Source organism: Cottoperca gobio, chromosome 15 (genome assembly GCF_900634415.1).
Source record: "Cottoperca gobio chromosome 15, fCotGob3.1, whole genome shotgun sequence".
NCBI lineage: Eukaryota > Metazoa > Chordata > Actinopteri > Perciformes > Bovichtidae > Cottoperca > Cottoperca gobio.
This window is the reverse complement of record NC_041369.1, coordinates 13,566,187-13,588,191: the sequence shown is the minus strand read 5'-3', so window position 1 is coordinate 13,588,191 and position 22,005 is coordinate 13,566,187. Positions and strand designations below refer to the sequence as shown.

At 41.3% G+C, this 22,005-nt stretch overlaps 1 protein-coding gene across 1 annotated transcript; it reads right to left on the bottom strand.

Moving 5' to 3' along the window:
• Positions 1-384: 384 nt before the first annotated feature.
• Positions 385-21,488, bottom strand: loxl4 (lysyl oxidase-like 4). The gene is made up of 14 exons (XM_029450010.1): positions 21,179-21,488; positions 19,917-20,212; positions 19,624-19,838; positions 12,527-12,565; positions 11,881-12,094; positions 11,608-11,785; positions 6,541-6,695; positions 6,285-6,452; positions 5,730-5,892; positions 5,390-5,633; positions 4,207-4,322; positions 3,751-3,887; positions 548-659; positions 385-455 (listed from the first exon to the last, which is right to left on the bottom strand). The coding sequence occupies exons 1-14, from the start codon at positions 21,486-21,488 to the stop codon at positions 385-387; spliced, it is 2,418 nt and encodes an 805-aa protein (XP_029305870.1).
• Between the last annotated feature and the right edge of the window lie 517 nt (positions 21,489-22,005).

Genomic DNA, 22,005 nt, shown 5'->3' with positions numbered 1-22,005 from the left:
TTACAGTGACATTAAAGTATTTCATGTGACTACGTTTTGAATTACTAACTTAAGTTACTAGTCGTCCACATTCACAAAAATCTGTGTAGTTTGAATCGATATTCAATATCTTCTTTCTTAACAAGAGTAAAAAAACATGTTGAGGCTTCTGGCACCTGTTCCTCTCTTGTTGTCAATGGAGTCTCTGGAATGGTCGCCGCTGTGATACGATGCGCTTGTGTACATTTTATCCACATCTGCCAAGGAAATGAACAGGCGCCATTTTGTGTGTTGTCCGTTATTGTGGGTCCTAAGGTCCCAAGGGCCTTGGGCCATACACCTCATTCCACCCCGAGTAGTCTCTGGGCCCCACTGGAAGGCCTTTGCACTGGGCCCTTGGAAGGGCTACACAAAGTTGTTGGTGATTTGCCTCTGGTGCTCAAACAGGTCCTCAATCTCTGCGCTGTATGCATCACCTATCAGGATCAAAAAAACATAACTGTCAGTGCCCGAGAAGGAGAGAAATCAGGATGAAGTGAGAAAGAGTAAGTGGCTTTTCTGTCCTCACCTGCATGACATCCGTACATATAAGCTCTGTGTCCATCATATTTGCACCGACATCTCATGACATTGTTCATAAAGTCAGACTCAGCCATGTCCATTGCGGGATTTATTTCCACCTGCAAAACGACACAATCACACACAACCTCTGTTAACAAACGATACAATATCACAATGTTTCTGACCTTATGTCTTGCAGCTGCACACTTCATCATTGCCACAAACATTTATTCGGAAACAGGGAGAATTTATCACTTTGTTGTTCTCACTTTCATCTAACACTGTAACTCGATCTGGCCAGGCACGTGGTCAAACAAGGAATAAGTCTCCTTTCAATACACACTGAGAAAGCCATTTGAAATACAGAGCAGTTGGATGTAAAATTGTTAGAGGGCCTGCTATTAATCAACACTCGTGGCTGGTATTGTTTTTATAGTCCATCACTTTCTCATCTATAAAAAGCTGGATGACTTTTCCATACAGTATTCCTATTTGGAAGTATAAATACACTTTACATATACTACTTTCACTTGGAATGATGTTTACTTGGTAGCTCTACAGCTAAGCATATGAACTCAATAACCATGTGTTATGCAAAGCACGATACATACGGGTAGATGTTAAAGAATAGCTCAAAATACTTTATAACTTGTAAGAAAACGTATAACACTTCTGCCCACAAAGCATAACAAGCAGCTTTAGAGGTTATGCAACTTTACAGCTGAAGTTCATGGAATGTGGTTGCTCCTCACGTCAACATAGGTATGCAATAATAACTGAATTAGCCTGTAATTGAAATCTGTGGCAATACAGTAGTTATGCATAAGCATGTTTATATGTCTGAAGTCGGGAGTCGGTCTTACTCTGAGTGCTGCCATACACTGTACTAATAGTCTGTCATTTGCAGAGCAGCTTCATAACTGCTGATACAACCATTCTCTTAATCTGGTCTGGTGATAATACTGTGAAGCCATTTACTCTAATAGCGGCTCTGTAAACTGCTGCACCCACTTTAAGTACATGTTTCAAACAGCTACAGGGCGCACAAAGTCAAAAACTAAAAAAAGGCAGAAAACTTTAAAAGAGTAAGTGAATGCACAAAAGCTGTCTCTTAATTTTTCAGGGTAAATTACAGTGTTGGACCAAAGTGAACGAGGCTGTTAAAGAGGGCCAGTTCAGGGGCAGAATGTGTTGCTCAGTGAGAAAGTGGCAATAAGAATAAAAACAGGGCAGGAGGAATTCCTTGGTGGCAAATTAGCCGTTCCTAATGGAAGGGGGGACAAGATGCTGTTTGACTAAAGGGAGGCAATAGTTAATTTGGGGTAATTGGTGTGTGTTTCATTGGCAATGGGTGGTTCAAGGGTAGGCCTGCTGAATCTGTCTTTAAAGCCCAGGATCAGAAAAGTCAGGCATTATCTGCACTTTACTAGATAAATGAAAGAACACAGTAGAGAGAAGGAGCTGCTGTAAAAGATATGTGTGTTTCCAATTCTGCAGCCTTGGCGAATAACTAACAAGCTTGGCGTGCTTTGTGTTTTCTCTTTTTGTTTCTTTCTTCTTTGTTCTTCTCAGTTACATTTGGTTATGTACCCTCAGTCCTTTTCTCCTCAAATGACCCTGACCTTTTCACCTTCAGTAGTTCTTCCAATATCGTTCTCTCATTTGTCTTGACTCCATTTCTGTCCTCTCTCATTCATTCCCTCTTTCCGCCTCCACATTGTGCTGTAGCAATGTACGACTTTATAATTATACCCCGCTCAACATGCTTAAAATACATCCAGTCAGCACATGCGTTTATACATACGTTTGTCACGTCTATTATGAGTAAATAAAATAAATCCATCTTCAATAGAAAGTAGAGATGTGTAATTACAAAGATTGAGAGTGACCTCTCAGACAAACTGAGTGACAGCAGTAATTATCAGACAGAGCGCTACACTGTAACCAATCTGCCACAGCTGTGAGGTAATTGGCAGCATGAGATCTGAGGACTGCTGCGTACATGGTGGGATCAGTAGTCTGAACTGGAAATGGAGGATAATGGGTGATGGAGTCCTTGATGTGTTTTAGTCTAGTAGCCAGAATGACTCCAGTGATTGACCTGGGTCAAAGTAATGACAGACAGAGGAATGGTTGATGTGATGACTGTGATGAAGGAGGTCGAAAGGTTTTACTGAAATAGACGGAAACCCGAACCAATCATGAGGAAGTTCACCTCCAGATCCTGTGAACCTCTTTTACTAAATGTGCCAGGTTGCATAAACTACCTTACGTTTCAAACTTAAGTTTGTTGCTCATACTAAATATTTCCTTAAGCTCAGGGGCTCATTTAGGAGCGTTGCATAAAGCCTCTTAGGTTCTGTCCTTGCCCAAGTGTTTAGATGAAGGCCTTACTGTCATTATACAGCACATGTGCACTTCAGCTACCATGGTTACGCTTCACTCACATCATCATCCTTTAATGGTATTTGACAGCATTATTGTCAGTGTTAGCTATCTTCTCCAAAATGGTAAACTAAAAGAATACAAAAAAGAAAAAGAAAAAGAAAACGAAAGCTAAACTGGACAGAAAATGAGAATGTTGTTCTCTTCGAATCCTTATGGTGATTTTAAGCAACTCGTATTTTTCTAAGGCATCCTTACATGAAACGTTAAGGGAAATCTTAGCCTAAGTGATGTTATGCAACCGGGCACTGGCCTTAAAAGAATAGATAATCATTTTGGGAAATATATCAAGCAAATATTGAATTTTGATTACTCAAGAGTTAGATGAGAAGATTGATGGAACTCTCATAGGCTACCTGTACGCTAAATATAAAGCTACAGCCAGTTAGCTTAGCCTAGCAGAAAGATTGGAAACAGCTAGCCTGGCTCTGTCCAAAGGTAACAAAATCTGCCTACCAGCCCCTCTAAGATCTTGTCATCACAATAAAGTTACCAGGTAACCAGTTGAGACACCAGACTTGTTACTGCACCTAAGCAGCTCAGTAGTGCTAAGCTAAGCTAATTAGCTTCTTGCAGTAGCTTTGTATTTACATGAATAGACATACGAGTGGCATAGATTTTCTCATCTAACTATTGGTAAGAGAGCCTAATGGTCCTATTCCTTTAAACACAAATGAATGGTTTGATTTATGTGGCATTAAAACAAAAACTTTGAAATGTACCCAAATTGTATAAGGGGAAATTAAATATAAAATGACTTCTGACCTGGAAGATGTAGTCTCCTGGCCGTACATCTGTCACGTCGATCCATTGACAGTCAATATCGTGGCGATACGTATCCCAACATCCCACAGAGATACCCTGATCACCCATGTTATAGCAGGAGAACCGCTTCTGGAGTCCTAACACACACACACACACACACCATTATTAATTACAACATCAAAGCTCATTTAATGCTTGGCACTCCCTGTTATTTTTAAGAGTCTTTAGCTTCTTGAATTGCAGCAGTCTACATATGAACTCTGCTTTCTCATATGAGCTATTTCATCCATGATATAACAAGTAAATGGAGAGTGAACAAACAACAACAGCAGCAATCTAACACATTAACCACAAAGTAAAAATCTAAATAGCTGTAGCTGAAATATTGATATTAATTTCCTGTCACTAATGGAAAAGAGTGTTTTACTGGAACTCATGAATAGTGGTGAACATTACCATCAGGGCAATACGTGTCCTCCAGACAGAAACTAGCCTTGTGTCCCTCTGCAACCCTCGTGCCATTCAGCGTCAGCAGGTCGTAATGCGTGAACACCTCGATACTGTGGTAGTGCCTGGGACGACAGAAGGGAAAGTCCAGGTGAGAGTGTGTATGTGTGTGTGTCTGTACGATTATGAGTGTGTGTATTTACACTAACTGAACACTGGCTGCCTATGGCTTGTAGCCTAATGACCTCACTGCCTAAAAATCAGCGTGGGTGTCACCGTAACACCTCTCACAGAAGCTTGTTTTAGCGCCAGCTTGGTTGAACTGTTTACTCATTCTGAGTGAAAGGAGAGCTTTGAAACACACATCCATAGCTCTGATGTGTTGTTGTAACAAACTGAAACGGACCTGACCTTGCGTGGGCTACCCTGTCCTTTGTATTACGCCCCAACCTGTTGTAACTGGATTGGTTCAGTCGTCATTTCCACAGACACGTGGTGCAGGGCGACTAATGAATCTAGAGAGATTACAACACTGTTTCATGCCACCCGTAACTCACTGGACACATGTCACACAGCCAATACTGTGAGCTTCAAACGGCTCCTTCTTCTCTCATGACGACAGGCCTGAAAGCGCTCTCGTCATCGGAGAAGAAACTTACTGAGGAGAGCTAACTGAAAGGTAGAGTGGAATTTGTTAAAGTAGACCTGAGGAGAATATTTAGACTATTTACAACTAACTGACTAAATACTGCTGAGGCACGGAGACGGACAAAGGCTCTTGTGTTTTAATGCCCGTGTTGCATGCTACCTGTAGCCCCCTCGTCAAACCATATGCGCAATGGCACAGAGATCACACTTCAGCATGTTTTCTTTCCTGGTAGCAATTGAGTGCAATTAAATTAAGTATAACTCAAATTACTCAACGTGAAAGGAGCTATGTCATTAATGCACATAACAGCAATTTTGTATGAGGAACAGGTGTTTGTCAAGACTATTTTGACAACCTCTAAAAAACACAGCTAACCTGTATGCAGTACACTCTAAACCAGTTTTCCCAAAAAAAAACACTTAGAATTACCACATGGGCAACCACAACATCCCACTTATAGTAAGTATTATGTATAAACAGCTCTTTCCATTGCAACAACCTAAGCAATGTAACACCTCCCTAAACTCCTGAGGGATGCTCTACCTGTGACACTGGTGCCATGTCCAGCTGTCTCTTGTTGCTTTGGGTCTGAAATCGGACCGACCCAGGTTCATGATGCGGGAGGAGAAGCGAAGCAGGCGTCTGTGGCCATAAGGCCAGTTCATCCTGGCAGCAGACGAAGACAGACAGTTCTCCTCATTGGCACAAGTCAGCAGGTGGAGGGGTCGGTCTTCTAGGTAGGCTGTCTCCTGGACCAGCTGTGCATCCAGAACGAGGTCAGGTGCCGCTGAAGCAGGTCAGAAGTGAGAGGTTATGTTAGGATTCAAAGAGATTTTGAATCAGAGGTGAAGATGGGGAGCTACAAGAAGATGGCTCAACTTACTATCTGAACAGCTGACCCCAGCGGCCTTAGTTCCACCTCCTCTAGGACAATGGACATGGCTGTTGCGGCGACACTGTTGAATTGAAAGCTCTGTGCCCACACAGTGAGTTCCACTGAGAATCACATCCGTGGCATTTGAGTTACCGGGCCAGTACCAGGTCTCCTGTCAAAGGAAGGGTGTGGGGGAGGGGTCACACGACATAGCAAACTTGTCAGGTTATCTATCAATGAGCAGTATCATAGCTCATTGTCCATCACAATGAACACAGGGGATGTGACTATGGATTGGCCTCACATCTGTTTGAGTTATTGTTGAATACAATACTGAGACAAACATTTTCTCCTGGCATTTTCAAAATAACACTAATTGGTTTAGAAGTGGGAGTGTTACATTGTTTGTTCATTCAGGACACCATGCCCATCATTTAAGACATTCGACAAAAGTTTTTCCTAATTACCCAGTTTAAGGGGTGGCACTACAATCAGAAATCAAAATGACATGCCTGCTGCCACCTTATCAGTTATAGATGTAATGTTGGTCCGGAAGGTTGTTACCTGATGAGCACTGGCAGCAAAGCCCAGGCCGAGCTGTCTGCATAACACCATGGCCTCATTGATGCCCCAGTTCTCACTACAGACAGCGCCCCAGCGCTTACGACCCCCAACCTCCATCAACACCTCCACACGGCCTTCTGATGGGACTCTACCACCAGCAAGTCGCACCTGAAAATCCGTTAAAGGCATTAAATGGGTAATGCGTTACCAGTGAAAGCTGATAAGTGTATTTTTTGGGATAGAGTAACTGTCATACCATGTTCTCTGTTCCGGTTTTAGGGACGTTACAGCGTACTGAGGCATCCTGGCTGTGTTTGAATGTCCATGGTTGGACTTCCTGGAAGTAGCAGTCTAGGATGGAGCGCTCTGACCCCATACACTGGACACTGTTCATATGGATAGGTCCGGTACCTGAAGAGGGAGGAGGAGATTAAGTAGATTTAAAGACTATCCTGACAAAAATAAAGCAGGGAAATACGGAAGCCAGAAGAGCATGGGCATAACTGAAGGACAGCATTTCTTGTGCACAGTTTAGGGTTACCCAACAAAAAGGCATGTAGCAGACTTTATCACACACTCACTAAGCTCACAAACATCCATGGCTCTATATTTCTTTTTACATGAATGTGCTTTCTCTATTTTAGAGTCAAGCCAACAATGAAAAGTTCCTATCTGTCTTGACAAAATGCTCCTGCAAGCCAAGCAGCAGAACCACCAACATCTACTTTAGGGATCTGCCACACCTCATTACCACCATTCTGTTGCTTTGGGCACAACAACAATAACATTGCGTGTAGTCCACCACCCTGGATGAACAAACAAGGGCAAATCTGTGGCAACAAAATAAAAGGCTTTCACAGTATTTGTTTGTTGTTTAAAACCAGATAATCTCTGAATAACATAGAAGATGGTGGAAATAAATCTTAAAATTAAGATTTTGTGAAAGCAAACAGCTGCTGCCATAATGATGGCAGTATGTGAAAACACAGAACAAACACTGGCTTCAGTGTTTTCTTAAAACAAAAAGGCACAAACTGTAAACATAGAAATGAGGCCGCATTGAAATAAACACAACCAAAACCACAAAAACCGGGAGAAAAAGAGAAAAACCAAGAAAGATGGGCGAGAAGGAAGATGACTGAAATGGTATGGACCAGATTGCAGCCTAACCCAACCTGTCTCTGTGTTGGTTTTGGTAGATTGTAGGCCTGCTTCCATACTGGTCACCATGCGTGGGTTTCTACGTATGAAAAAGACGCATCAAAACCACTTCCGCCTCTATCTGTATGGTAAAGGCCACAAACTAGATCTAAACTCCCACTGTTAAGTTATCAAGACAAACACGGGGCCAAGTTGAGGGAAGCTCAAAGCGAACAGTGACATGCTGTATTTAAACCTTAGTTTAGGAAATCTACAAAAACCCAAAATTCCAAGAAACTGGCCACACACACTTTACATGCAAACGTACACACATACACACATAGGCAGTCAGGGTCTTTTACTCCCTTTCATAGTATAGTACTCTATATGTACTTCACGGGAAAAATTACACAGTAAAATAACAATGTTGGTCAAGAAAGGAAATAGAACATCGTCCCTGTAATTTAACTCACTGATGGTGATAATAAATGTAATGATGATGGCAGTTAGAGGGCTGGCAGATGGGAGTCTAAACAGAGCTTGGAATATTTTCTTCACTTTCGTTCTCCCGGACATCAATTTCAGAAATGATCCAACCAACTTCAACATAAAATGTCAAAGATAGATAGAAGACACAGTTATGAGAGCAACATTCAGGCATACTATAAATGTGGTGGCTTAAATGTAGTATTTACCAGAAACAGGTTGAGCTTAATTACCATATAATTAGAATTGGCAGACGATTTAGACAGATTAGAAAACGGACTTTTGGAAGGGGATGGAAACAGAGTTACATCGGTCACATTCTTGTTGAGAATAGTATAAATAGTTGGTTAGTGGTTACAAGGGAAACCCTGTTCTTATCCTCTCTGAAATTATACTCTGTTTTAGGCACATTAATGTAGTGCGTGTAGTGTTTCTTTCCATGGAACGTCTCTTTCTGTGTCTAACAAAAACTTTCTGTCATCAGTTCAATCAGTTTTCTTAGCCAAGTGCAAAAATCATGTAAGTTCGTAAATAGAACTGCCTGCCTGTGGCCTTTTAGATGGTAGACGCCAGCTAGCATCAAAATAATGTTTCCTTTTCCTGTCAGCAGGATTTCAAAGCTGGTTGACAAGTTATAAAATGACAATTTCACTTCTCCCAGAGGGGGATACTCTGCTCTGTGTGCCTGTACACCACCTGTATACCACAGGTAAGTGTTACAACAAATCTGATAAGTGAGACCACATTCGAAGCTAATCTCTGACTGGCAGACTGTCTACGTTCCTCTCCAGCCGAACTGCCAGTCGACCACAAACTTTATCGCATTATTACATTTGATCATCATAAAAAATCCAATGCTCTCCTGTGGGGTCTTGTTGCCATGATGACTGAAAGATTTGATTGAAGAAATTATTTTTATCATGTGCTGACAGAAAGCAAGTGTATTTGAGTGTAATGCAGAGGGATGTAAAGAATGCATTATCATTTTTAACTTGAACTAAATTTAACTAACATTTGTCCAAAACTACATTTTAAACAATTCGCTATTTCAGAGAGTCTTTCTCAGTGAGGGTTTGTTCTATCAAAGAGTCTAATTTAGGCCTTTTCCAACGACATATAGCCCTGTGTTTATGTGGCCTTCGAGCACATGGAAAATTATATGTCAGTAAAATGTCTAACAGGCTGCATGTTATAGAAAGGAAGCTGTGAAAGTACTTTGAAGTCCAATCATCCTGCAATGGCAGTGTATATGTAAGACAGACCGACAAAAAGGGAGAGTGCTGTATGTGTGTGTACGCACACGTGTGTGGGTGTCTGAGAGAAAAGAGAGTATGAACGTATACGTATGTGAAGTGTGTTTATGGGTCCTATTTTATTTGCACAAGCACGACGACAAACGCAAAGCAGTAGGTCTTGGACGCAAAGACTGTGTGGCCATCTCCAAACACACCTGCTATTTTGGTTCATGCAGCAGTCCAAATGGGCTGATCAGAGGATCAGTCAAATCACTGGTCTTATCCCTCTTAATTAAATAGCTTTGCCAATCACAGTGAGGCATGATGACAATAGCTCAACAAATGGAAATGCCTCTCCAGGATCCATATTGTTGTAGCGGCACGATGTGAACATACAGCACCACAAATATGCAGCCACAGGTAGATGGTATAGGGTTTTTTTTTAACACTTAGTTAGTACAATGATGGAAGAAGCAATAATAAAAAATAGTTTGTTGAAGCAGTTCATATGGTTGCATCAATCGAATGCTATTTCAGTCATAATTCTAATGTATTTCACATTGTAAAAAAAAATGCTTTTTGGAAAAGAGGCCTTGACATGCAGGATCAATGTCTGAGGTCCAGTAATTATACCGACTTATAGCCGACAAGTCTGATGTGTATAGAGGTGTGTGTGGTAATTTTGTAGCAGCCTGGTGTCATGTGCATGTACAGTAATTTAATCACGATAAACACAGTGTACGCTGTGTGTAATGGCACCTCTCAATTTGGATGTTACAGATGTATCAACAGATCTGTCTTGATGCAGATTTAAATGCATAAACTGGTTGGAGAGTGTTTAATAAAAAATGTTTTATATATATATATATATATATATATATATATATATATATATATATATATATATATATATATATAGAGCCATGTCTTTAATCTGGCAACTGATTGACGTTGCGCCAGAAACTGAGATGACCAACAACTTGCTTTGCTCACCGCTTTGCACCTCTTCTTCAATCTGGGCACCGTGCACTCTGCACTGGGCACCAACATACCACACAGACTGACAAAGCCAATTTCCAGTTCAAGCAAATACCAAACAGTCAGAGTACTGCCTGCTGCTTAGGATGAATGAGTGAATCATCAACTCAGAAAAAATTATATAGGAAACCTGCATTTCCAGGAGTGCAACAGGAGGGTTGTGTCTAGATGGTAACCCTCGATTTGTTTCGCAAATTGAGGGTTACCATCTAGACACGACATATGAGATAAAAGTAGAGAGGAAACCTGCCATTTGTCAAACCAGAGCCACATGCTAATGTTATAATTCTGAGACTGATTTTATTACATACACACAACCATGCAAGATACACATGCTAGCACTTGCATATACACAAATATAGCTTCATAGTTAGATCAGTGAAAACCTATTTTAAGTAGAAAATGTAAAGCTTTTTCTCCCCCCTGACAATTACACACCTCTGCCTCAGACTGCTGGAACTATGATGAAGCTGAATTCTGGCCCAACGACTAAAAGTGGTGATTGAAACCAGACAACAAGGGTGAGAAGCGACTCGCAATATAAGTATCCTTAGAGGAGCCAACTAAACCAGATTTTAGTACTGTTAGACTCATAAGAAAGAAAAAGTTAGCATAAATGACATCATCTACAGAAAACCCCATTCAAGAGGTTAAAAGGTAAGACTAATCAAACCCATACAAAAATACTCTACTGTATGTATGATCAACTGAACAGCTACACCAGCAGACTGTCATCCCACATTTCATCTCGATGAGCATGATTAGAGACTACACCCTAGACTGAGGCATGGGGAAGCTGTTCTCACATCTCGTAAGGGTGGGGACACCACTAGCGCAGCTGGATAGTGACTGAATCTGTGCATCACCAAAGCCGTAAAATTGAAATCGAAGGAAAAAGACCACAGCACTCAGTGAGTGAATGAAAAGCTTGCTTGAAGCTAGCAAGATTATGTCTGTGGCTTCAGTTACCAAAAGCCAACGTAAACATCCAAGGCTTATAGTATGACATTTTATGTGTGTGTGTGTGTGTGTGTGTGTTTGTGTGTGTGTGTGTGTGTGTGTGTGTGTGTGTGTGTGTGTGTGTGTGTGTGTGTGTGTGTGTGTGAGCAGCTGGTAGCGCTGGCACAGAACTTGTTTAATCACAGCTGGAGATACTGCAATCAACACATTTGCAGCTTCACAAGGTAACATACAGACTCAGACAGACAGACAAACACACATGCCCATGCATTATCTGATCACTCAGGGCAGACGGGTGCGGTGGCTAAGATAAGCAAAAGACTGGAAAAGTCTCCCCGTCATCTCTAGAATACCATGACGAATGATAAACACATTCAAACACCCAAATTGCAGACTGAAAAGAACTCTTAAACTTCCAGGCTACGTAAAAGCCTTTTCTGAGCAACAGCAGTTCTCTCTCTCACCTTGACCCATAAAGGCTCCATTCAGGGCATCCTTAGCACTACCAAAGCCTAGTTCTCTGCACACCACACTGGCTGCAGGTCTGTCCCACATGTGGTCCACGATGGTCCCCCATTTTCCGTCTCGGAGCACCTCCACACGACCCTCGCCAAGCCTGGGGCCAGCCTTCAGACGCACAGGCTGTAATGGGCAGCAAAGGGAATATAACTCAGTTTAGCTGCAGTTCATAAAGACACTGTAGGATTGAAGTGTAGGTGTAAATGTATTAATCTTACCACAACTGGATAGGGGGCCTGGGGTCTTCCTGAGGAGATGCGAGCAAACTGAGGTCCTGGCACACACTTGACCACTGCATGTCTCCCATTTTTACAAGGAGTGGGACTACGGGCGATTGACAGCTGACCAAGGCACTCTGACAGGCTGTTCTCATTGCCCAGACAGTGAACCTTTTCCACCCAGAATCCCTTCTTCTTTGACATGATGCTCAATCTAGAAAGAAGAGAACATGTCTGGAAAAATGTTTTAAAGCCCCTGACAACTTGTAATAAATCTTTAGTATTTCAATAATATTAAATATTCACAACTTAATTAGCAATAATCAAAGTTAAAGTTCAGAAAAAAACATCCTTAAATATTGTTATTAAGGGTTTGACCCTCAAAAGATACTAAAACGAATCTGCTTCATTAGGACTGTGCGGGTTTGGTTGGAACAGATTTGATTGGAAACTTTCACCACAGTCACAACTCTAAAATGGTGTGTTCATGTAGCACCCCATCAATCATAGTAAGACGCTGATTGAGAAAAATCGGTTTTCAGGGCCTTTAAGTTCAACTCGTTAGGTCTGCCAGTATCTCACAGTTATACAGTGAGTGAGATCAAATATAGCTAAGAACCATGAGAAATTGTTGTCTTTTTATTACCTTGTTGAAGGATCTGCAACCTTGGTGTCCCATATTTTCCTGCAAAGAAACAAAGAACAGATGTTAGTTTTATAAGGTCTGTATATTGACTGAGGTTACCAACACACACACACACACACACACACACACACACACACACACACACACACACACACACACACACACACACACGCAAACACACACACACACACACACACACACACAAGCCTGTGAGGTGACCTGGGTCATCATTTTCTCATGCAAAGAGGTAGTGACTGTAAGATATACTGTAGCATCTGCTGTTTGTTTTATATGTAACCTGGCCACACAGGAGGGATTTCTGCCACAGTGAGTAGCTGCACAAACACATACACACCAACTTGCTTATTACCAGAAAAGTAGTCTTTCTGGGGTATTGGTGATGACTTAAAATAGTGACAGTGACCTTATCAAAAGAATGAATCATACAGCTCCATATATATCTTCTGTATATAAAACCAGAATGAGCAATACATGTGGCTTTGTGGTGAGTGTAAAGTTATATATATATATTGATGAAGATGACTGCTATAGTTCAAGGAAGAATGCAATGTTATTGTTCTCTTTCAGTTCACTTCCCATGTCTTTGTCTTGATTTATAGGTTTCGTAACATATTTCCATCTGGACTGTGGGCTGCTTGCTATTTACTGTGTTTATGTTTAGAGGAAGTGGCCAGTGTATCATATGTTCCTGAGCTATAAGGCAACAGTGCTTCCTGTCACCAACATATGGATAAGTGTTCAACTGGAATGTGATGCTGAATATAAAACTTTAACATTCCTTGTTGCATTATAACAGCGATGTGTGTATAACTACAGGATGTAAGAACTATAAAAGGATTTTTTTGAAAACACAAGATATTTTTAACTTTGTCGTTAACCTCCAAAGCCACACGTAGTCCAAACAATCATTACATTCAACATCAGTGATCTACAACATTTCTGGGAAAACAGGGTTTGACCAAGCACGATATACAAACAAAAACTCTGGCAGGGTGCTGCATGTCCGAGAAATGCCAGAATCAAATAGAGATTTATGCACCAAGTACGCTGGCTGACTCGGGTGAGCGTTGTACAGGAAAGCCTTCTGTTCTCTTGGCAGACACGAAGAGCAGACATGCCACACAGACCATGCCAGGACATCCTCAAACCACTGCAAAGTGCATCCACCATCACTGACATTCACATCAATTACATCAAAACACTCAGCTTGACTCACGCTACAGCCTGACTGATATTATAAAAGGCCCATCATTGGCCAATATTGGTACATCACAGATACTGTATTTTTGATGGCGCCATTGGCTAAAAAGTTCATGTTCATAATGCATTAGTTAATTCAGAGACTAACATTGTTATCTACAGTATGTTGTAAATGGCGGCATATATCTTATAAGGTGACCTGACCATCGGGAACAAATTTGGGATTCACTCGCAAGTGATCGGTGGACAAACCACTTTACCTCCTGAGCCACAGCCGCCATATTGTGCACCCACTGTGCTGAATATGTAGCCTATACTGTTTCTCCAAAAAGGTGAATACAACAGGCATTCATCAAAATGAGCTGGTGAGGTGTAGTCTCCATTAAAATACCTTGCATTGCGAAGCATGCGCAACTTTTCAAGTTGTAGAGCTGTATATTAGTATGGCATCACAAGTGTGGGAGGCTAAATAGTTTAGGTTTTTTTGTGGCTACTGACACATTAAAATAACTTCATTAAAAAATACTCTAATGCTGGTTTTAGAGGCATTCCTCTTTAAAGAAATAAGCATGTCTGAGGAATATTTGTATGGACGCACAGTTAGATAAATATTTGAATTTCTGACATGAAGGCATTCCCATAAAGGTAAAGCAAAAAAACCTTAAAAAACAAACTGAGGATGTTGGAATAAAGAGAAGCATTGCATTTTTCATGGTGTTATGTAGATGTAGGTTGTGTGTGAAGTCATGGACTGCTGACTGAACACTTTCCAAAATCACATAACAACCCGTTTCCTGATGCATTGAAGTAGTCAATGGGCCAGAAGAGACCGCTCATCAAAAATATTAGCATTGGGTAGGGAAAAATACTTTTAAAATGTGCAGACTTTTATTTCAGCAATCATTTAGCAAATAGAGGTGTTTTGCAAATTATAGATGCTATTTTTAAAGCCGTATGTGAGGTCACGAGACCTGCTCTGAATTACGACACATTGTATAGAATTTAACACTTGTTCTTTACAGTGTCTTGAATTACACTAATAAAATATCTTAAATGTGTCTACCATGTGGCTCTGCAGTAACATGTCATGGGAGATAGACAGTGAGGAACATGCACACACACATACACACACATTTTCCCATGAGGCAAACATGTCTGTGACTTGTTTGTGACCTCACCACAGACCAATCAGCTAACCATTTTCCCTCTTCAGAAACCAGCAGGACTACTACACAGGCTATAAATGATACCTTCAGGTCTTTCATTTGACTGAATTACAGCACCGTTTGTTAATGCTGAACTTCAAACAAGGGAGATAAAATGCAATGTCACTTTTTTAAATATGTGAAATCAAATAATTAACAATGAGGTATTTCTCTTAGTTATAAACAAATTCTATACAAATACATGTAATGATAATAATTTCTCTACATGCTGTGGCCGATGTAAGAAACAGTGTTTTCCACCTCCATAGCATTCATCGGCCCTGCTGAAGAATGCAAACTGTGTTTCCAGCATTTGTTGTGGAGCCAAGAGAACAGAGGCTAATGATAGGGAGTCCCACCCGGCTGTTAAAAGACAAGCATTTAACTGCTGTTTGGGTTTCATCACCCTCACACTGCTCACCGGCTTTATTTCTAGTTCCATCTTTAAAAATACAAAAGTCAATCAGATTTCAAAAATGCCGTTTGCATTTTAATAATTTAGGGGGAACTGTTTGAGCTATTCTTGTAAATAGTATCTTCATGCACCAAGTACCTTTTAGGTACTTGGGAAATGTTCTCCTTATATCTTACCATTTAGTAAAGTTAAAATTGGCAAAAGCGTTGACCCTTTTATACCCTATACTAGGAGTATTAAGAATACTATATTTACTAAAATATATAACTATTAAACGTTAGTTTACAAGATGCTTATTCAGGACACTTGAACATATTGTTTGCAGTACACATCAAGAAGCTTTCTTGACAGTGGAAGTAACGCTCATCTAAAGAAAAATTAAAAAGAAGGCCAAGATGAAACATATATTTTCATTTACAGAGCACACTGTTGCCAAAATAAAATACTTTAGAAGATTTAATTCTACTTCAGGTATCTTTGAGCAGGATCTTGCATGTCAAATAGTTGTTAAATATTTTCATGCAGACCGGAGTGAGCTGATAAAAATCACTCTGCTTCAACTCAGTTTTGAAAGCCGGCTTCCAGTCTGTTCCTGATCACAAAAATAACCACCGGCATACAGAAATTAAAAGATGGTAAAATAAATTAGAGGGAAGGTCAATGAGGAAGATCACACAAACATCAGACAAGAAAGCCAGACTTGGTCACTCAAAATGTCACAAAAAAGCCTGAAAATGATACCCTCATCAAGAAAATTTCAGCTGAAACATAATTAAAAATAAAATGCCGGTTAAGTCCCCAAATCACTACGGTGACAGAGGAAGACAGACAGCTGCTGACACAGCGGGCCGTGCTGCAAACTGCAGCTGTAATTGGACATATTTCACACGAGCAAGCGAAAAGCTGGCTCGTCTGACTGCTGCTCCTGTACTTTCTCTCAATCTCCTCTTTCTCTTGTTACTCTTTTCCTCCTCATTCGCCAACTATGTCTTACTCTCTCTCACACACACAGCTATAATTGGGGGTGTTTTTTTTCACTCTCAGCAGAAACCCCGGAGAGCCTTGGTCCTGACCAACCTGTAATTACAGCATCTTCAGAGTCTCATCCAAGAGACACAGGGAGCCGAGAGACATGTCATGGTCCGGGGTTTCTCAAAATGGACTGAGAGACTTGGAACAAGGTGGAGAAACGGGGGAGTGTCAATGGCTAAATTTGGTCAAACCATGCAATACAATCCTAAATTCTACCAGCAAGATGTTACATGAAAACTGAACATCATATTGTCTAGCACCCAATTGTTTCTTGGGTGACTCTGCTCACAGTACAGTAATTATGATTACAGTGGCAATTTCAGTCACAGTGCAATCCTTACAATTACCTAAAAGTAAAGGCTGAGACAGCATTACCTATATTTCAAGTATTCTGGTTGTAACTGTTGGTTGTATATAAACATCCCAATACAATAACAAAGATAAGGTTTCATCCTGAACACCAAATACTGCAAAACAACTTGTGTATATCACCATCACAAAAATAAAGTATCACTGGCAGCTAAGACTTTGAAGCATGTGTACACCTTGAACTAGTTTGAAGTCAAAAACATGTATTGAGAAAGAACAAATATGCATCTGCAGAGATAGAAAACCGGTACAGATTTGGAAACAAACACATCATGGTGGTTCAGACCAGTATAGCAGCTGAGGCTACAGGAAAACACCAGGTCATACCCAGGACAGGCCGACCAACATGCATCAAGTCACAACCACATCCATGCTAGAGCCTTATAATTTACACACAATAAAAGAATTCAACATAATGGGAATACGCCCACCCAAACTTTTTACGGTAGATTTAGAAGCAGATATGTTTGATAAGCAGTATTATCCACTTTGTTGTAGCTTAGGTCAAAGCCTAAAAGAGCTCATGGAGTGCTATTGTTTAAGTTTATTTTCCTTGACCTCAGAGGGAGATTTAAAAACAACACCCTGACACAGACACTAAGCAGATTCCCAACAGGCTTCAGTCCAAGTCCTTCAAGCTACAGCAGCCCCGTCCTCCTCTGTCATATCTCTCTTCTTGGTCAGCAGCCAAATCTCTTATGTGGCAGCCATACAAATATACCCATCTATTTGCTCACTCAACTCCTACTTGTACTTCTCATCTCCATGCTTTGCATTAAGTGGCAAATTTGTACTGCGATAAAAAGCATATCACCTGCAATGCGGGGAAGCAGTGCTCTAATAGTCTGAGAGTCAGACCAGGCTGTTTGATGACAGCTCAGGACTTTTTATTACTGAAGATATGAGTGATGATGTCCTTCTCCAACAAAAGAATCCAGTTATAGTGTCACTGTGTTCCCAATAACAGAGTTCAGCGGACATAGCTTAATTCAAGGGCAATGCAGAAACACTTTCAGTGAGTGTGTGCTCCAATAGGGATGTTTGTAAAGTCAATAAAAAGTTAGAATAGTCAATAAAACTGGTATGTCACCAGTTGAGTCAGTATAAGCCCGGCCAAGACAGGGAAGGAATAGCTAAACTGTGAATCACGTAGAGCCGGCAGCTTTCCAGGAACTAGATCCAACTGGGTCCCCCTTCCACTGATGGTCACACATTATTCATTCTTATAATAGCAATGGTGTAATTCTCTTCTAATGTGTGGTCCTCCTGTGGTTTAAAGCAGAACCTTTGCAAAAACCACTGTCAATGTTTTTTTCAGCAGGAGAGAAAATGTAGACCAGTGTCAAAGGGCCAAAAGGAGACACCTACATATAATGCATTTAACTACATGTCTCATTGGAACAATGTTTCCATGAGAGTATGCACATGTACATGCTGGAGCTGGGTATCAAACCCCAATACTTTAAAGATTGACATTTTAGGAAATTTGCTTTCTTGTCGAGAGTTTCAGAAGATTGAAACCACTCTCATATCTAAATATGTAGCTGAAACCAGCAGTCGGTTAGCGTAGGTTAGCATAAATACTGGAAACAGGAGGAAACGGCTACCATGGCTCCATTCAAAGGTTAAAAACAATCTGACAAAACCCCTCTAAAATGTTGCGCTTTTTAACGGATTAAACAACCAAAATATGACATATACATTTGGGAGCTTTATATGTTTTGGTAGGTGGATTTTGTTACATTTGGACAGAGCCACTCAAGCTATTTCCTACTCTTTCCAGTCTTTATGCTGGGTTAAGCTGGTAATGGCTTCTGGCACCAGCTATGCATTCACTCATTTAACCTTTGGCAAGAAAGCAAGTAGGGAATGAAATGTGTCTGTAGCCCTGAGTATTGGAGAAGAAGAACCGAGGATTGAATGCTTTGTCATTGTTGTTTAATTATTCTAATCATATTTTCCTTATTTTAGAGTATGCTTTATATAAGAACGTTCTCCATTGGTTACTTTATCTCAAGACCAAATTAAAATTGATTTGAGAAGTTTGGCTTATTTTGCCAAAGACACATTGAACACATTTCTATGTTCCCTGAAGTAATGTACTGAAAGAAGTAGACTTAAGTGTTGTTTTGGCAACAGTATCAAAACTATTTCAAATGACACCCAGCCTTAGTACACATGCATTAACACACACACTTTCAGCCTGTTATACACGCTGTTGAAGTGGGATATAAAAGTGAAGAGATGCATGGCTGACTCAAGCTGCAGAGGCTGCCCTGCCAATAAGACGAGTCGCCTCACAGAGACCCTCATCCCGCTCTCCAATAGCCACCCCTGTCCCACACATGGTATTGATGATACAGTTAAAGCACAATCAGCAGTGATATTGCACCTCAGCATGGGAATCTAAAAGTTAAAGTGAGGCTGTTTGTCTAAGAGCTGCAAGCCGAAGATAGCATCAGAGAGAGAGGGAGAGAGAGGCAATGAGGTGGGCATAGGTGATTTGCCTAGAGAGAAGTGCAGAGAAAGCGCAGTAGTGAGGGGACAGGGATTCCTTTATCATCATCCTGAAGCTGAGGAACGGAGGGAGGAGTAAAGGGGGACACAGGGCAGAAGTGGCTGTGGAAGGAAGATAAGCCCAACAAAAGGCCTTTACTCAAAGTGGCTCTAAACAGGATGTCACTGTTGTTGTTTTATTCTTCAAGATGAGTTTTTATTCACTTCACAATGATATGAATGGCATGTTGCCCTTCTGAACTACAGTCAACAGCCCAGTGTATTGCAATGTCATGACTTGAGTTCATAAAGGTGAAATGTGTTGCTCTCAGTTGCTAGCAGGAAAGATTCATACTCACTTGTATGTTTTGACATTGTGCTGAGTAGCCTCTGGAAAGCCAAGCATCCCACACACAACTTGGCTGCTGTTGAGATTCCAACCCAGGTCACAAACCTGCCTCCATCTCCCAGCATGCTTCACTTCCACCACACCCTCTGCGATCAGGCTCTTCCTCTTGGTAGCCATGAGGATGGGACGTAGACGGACCTCCTCGATTTGCACCTTACTGTGACCCTTGGGTGAGATGAACATCTACTGTTACACACCTTTCTAAGAATAACATAGAAATGTATCAGAAGTAAACTGCTGTACCGGGTGGTGTCTTTGGAACCTGGGGATCTCAGGTTGATGTCCGTTTCCATAATAGCCATATCCTGGATGCCTGCGGGTGGCCACAAGACCCTGATACTGAGGTGCGGGGCTGCCATTAGTCCTGGTGACGGTGGTGTGGCCTCTACTGGCTGTCTGAGCCAGACTGCGCTCAGTGTTGCACACCACCCCCAAGTCTTCACTGTGTTTACAGTCATTCACACCCCAACCGTTGTGTTTGCAGTCCTTCAAGGACTTCTCTGAGCCGTCACAGCGCACATTATCCATCCATATTGGGCCTTGTGAAAGGATAAAAAATTCATTACTTCATTCATTGTGATTTTTATTGATTGTTCAATAGACAAACTGCGCATTGCATATACACAAGGGCCCAAATCAGTTCCTAAACATCTAACACTTGACTTTTACTGGCACGCTGATTTAGGGTTGCACCTTAGTGCCGTGTTTAGCGGTAGATACACAGTATTTTACAAGGCAGGTTGATGTAGATCCTGCTCCTTGAATCTACTCAACCTTCTCTTTAATTTGGATTTAAAAGCAGCAGTAAAGAATGTCCATAAACCACAGCAAGTGTTGCCCAACTCTGGCAAGCGAATGCTGTTATTATTCTAAAACAAATGCCCTTTTTTGGCCTATATATTTGCTGTGCCAGCCTGCCAGGCGACCTTAACGAGATCTAGACTCCAATCCCACAACAAGTTATCTTTGTCACTTTATGATGTTAGTTATTTTGGATGTCTTAATTGGTGGTTTGTTCCTGAAGCCATGCATTTAGTGTGTTGTGGGGGAAGCACACAGGAGACAGGTTACAATAAACCGGTCCAATATGGCCGGCTGCCATTGAGTCTAAGACATCTTAAATCTAATAAATGATGATGATAATCTAATGGGCCTTTATAGAGCTGACATTTTGACTTGTTCTGGCAGGAATAGCACAGGTGTAATTAATACCACAAAAGATGGCTTTGCTCCAATTAAGTGTGTCAGTAAGCCGTCAGTGAGCAGGCATGCTCAGTGGCAGGGCTCTGAAGCTATGCAGCCATTATTAATATTATTAATATTATTAATTACACCTGTTGTTTCCCTGCTATCATATGAAATGCCTATCATAGCTTGTTTTAACAATCACACGTCATGGCTTTGGCCTACGAGAAAATGGTGACATTTTACCTCTTTTTTTTCGGTACAAATGTGTCACCAAAATTGGCTTCATTTTTGTAATTTGCTAAAGGAAGTGCTCTCACCTGCTCCTTCTCCATACTGTGCGCTGTGTGCCCACGTTACACCGCTCTGGAAACCCAGCTCTCGGCACACCACGTTGGCCAGCTTGATGTCCACTTCATCATCGCAGACGGTTCCCCAGGTGTTGTTGTGCAGCACCTCCACGCGCCCTTCGTTCGGTTCTCGCGCATAGTTGCCCGCCAAACGCACCTTGGCAGCCGGTGCGCGAGGCGCCCTGCGCTGATTGGACGTGCTCCGCAGAGGTTCAGCACGAGCGGGACAGGAGAGGAACAGCAGCAAGAGGAAGAAGCTCAAGCAGAGGGTGCGGGTCATCGTGACTGAGGGGGTCTGCAGTAAAAGACGAAACACTGCATGATTTAATTTGTTCTACTTTTTACGTTTAATTAGACGATGTTTAAAGTTATTTTATTAATTTAACCATATGTTAAATTGACCAGTGGAGTCATTTAACTGGCATGTCAATTAAGCAGCCAGTTTAATAAAGCTACAGGTTAATTTCCCTGTAATGACACACATATATCATCACTTTTAGAAACTACTGTGCATCGAGTAATTCCCTTCAACACAAGTCAAACAGCCAGCCTGTAGGGACCCGAGAGGCCTGGTTATTAAATGGACCAACGGTGACATCCTCTGGACAAAATAATTCAGGTAGTCTACCATAGACTCTGTAGATGCAATGGCAGAATACAGGCAAGATATGAATTGTGTGATTTATCTGTTCACAGTCAGAGAGATACAACTAGACTTTGCTGTCGCACATTGGATTTAACTCACTGGTGCAGCATCAATTTCCTAGTGATGCAATGCAAGCCAAAACACAAAATGA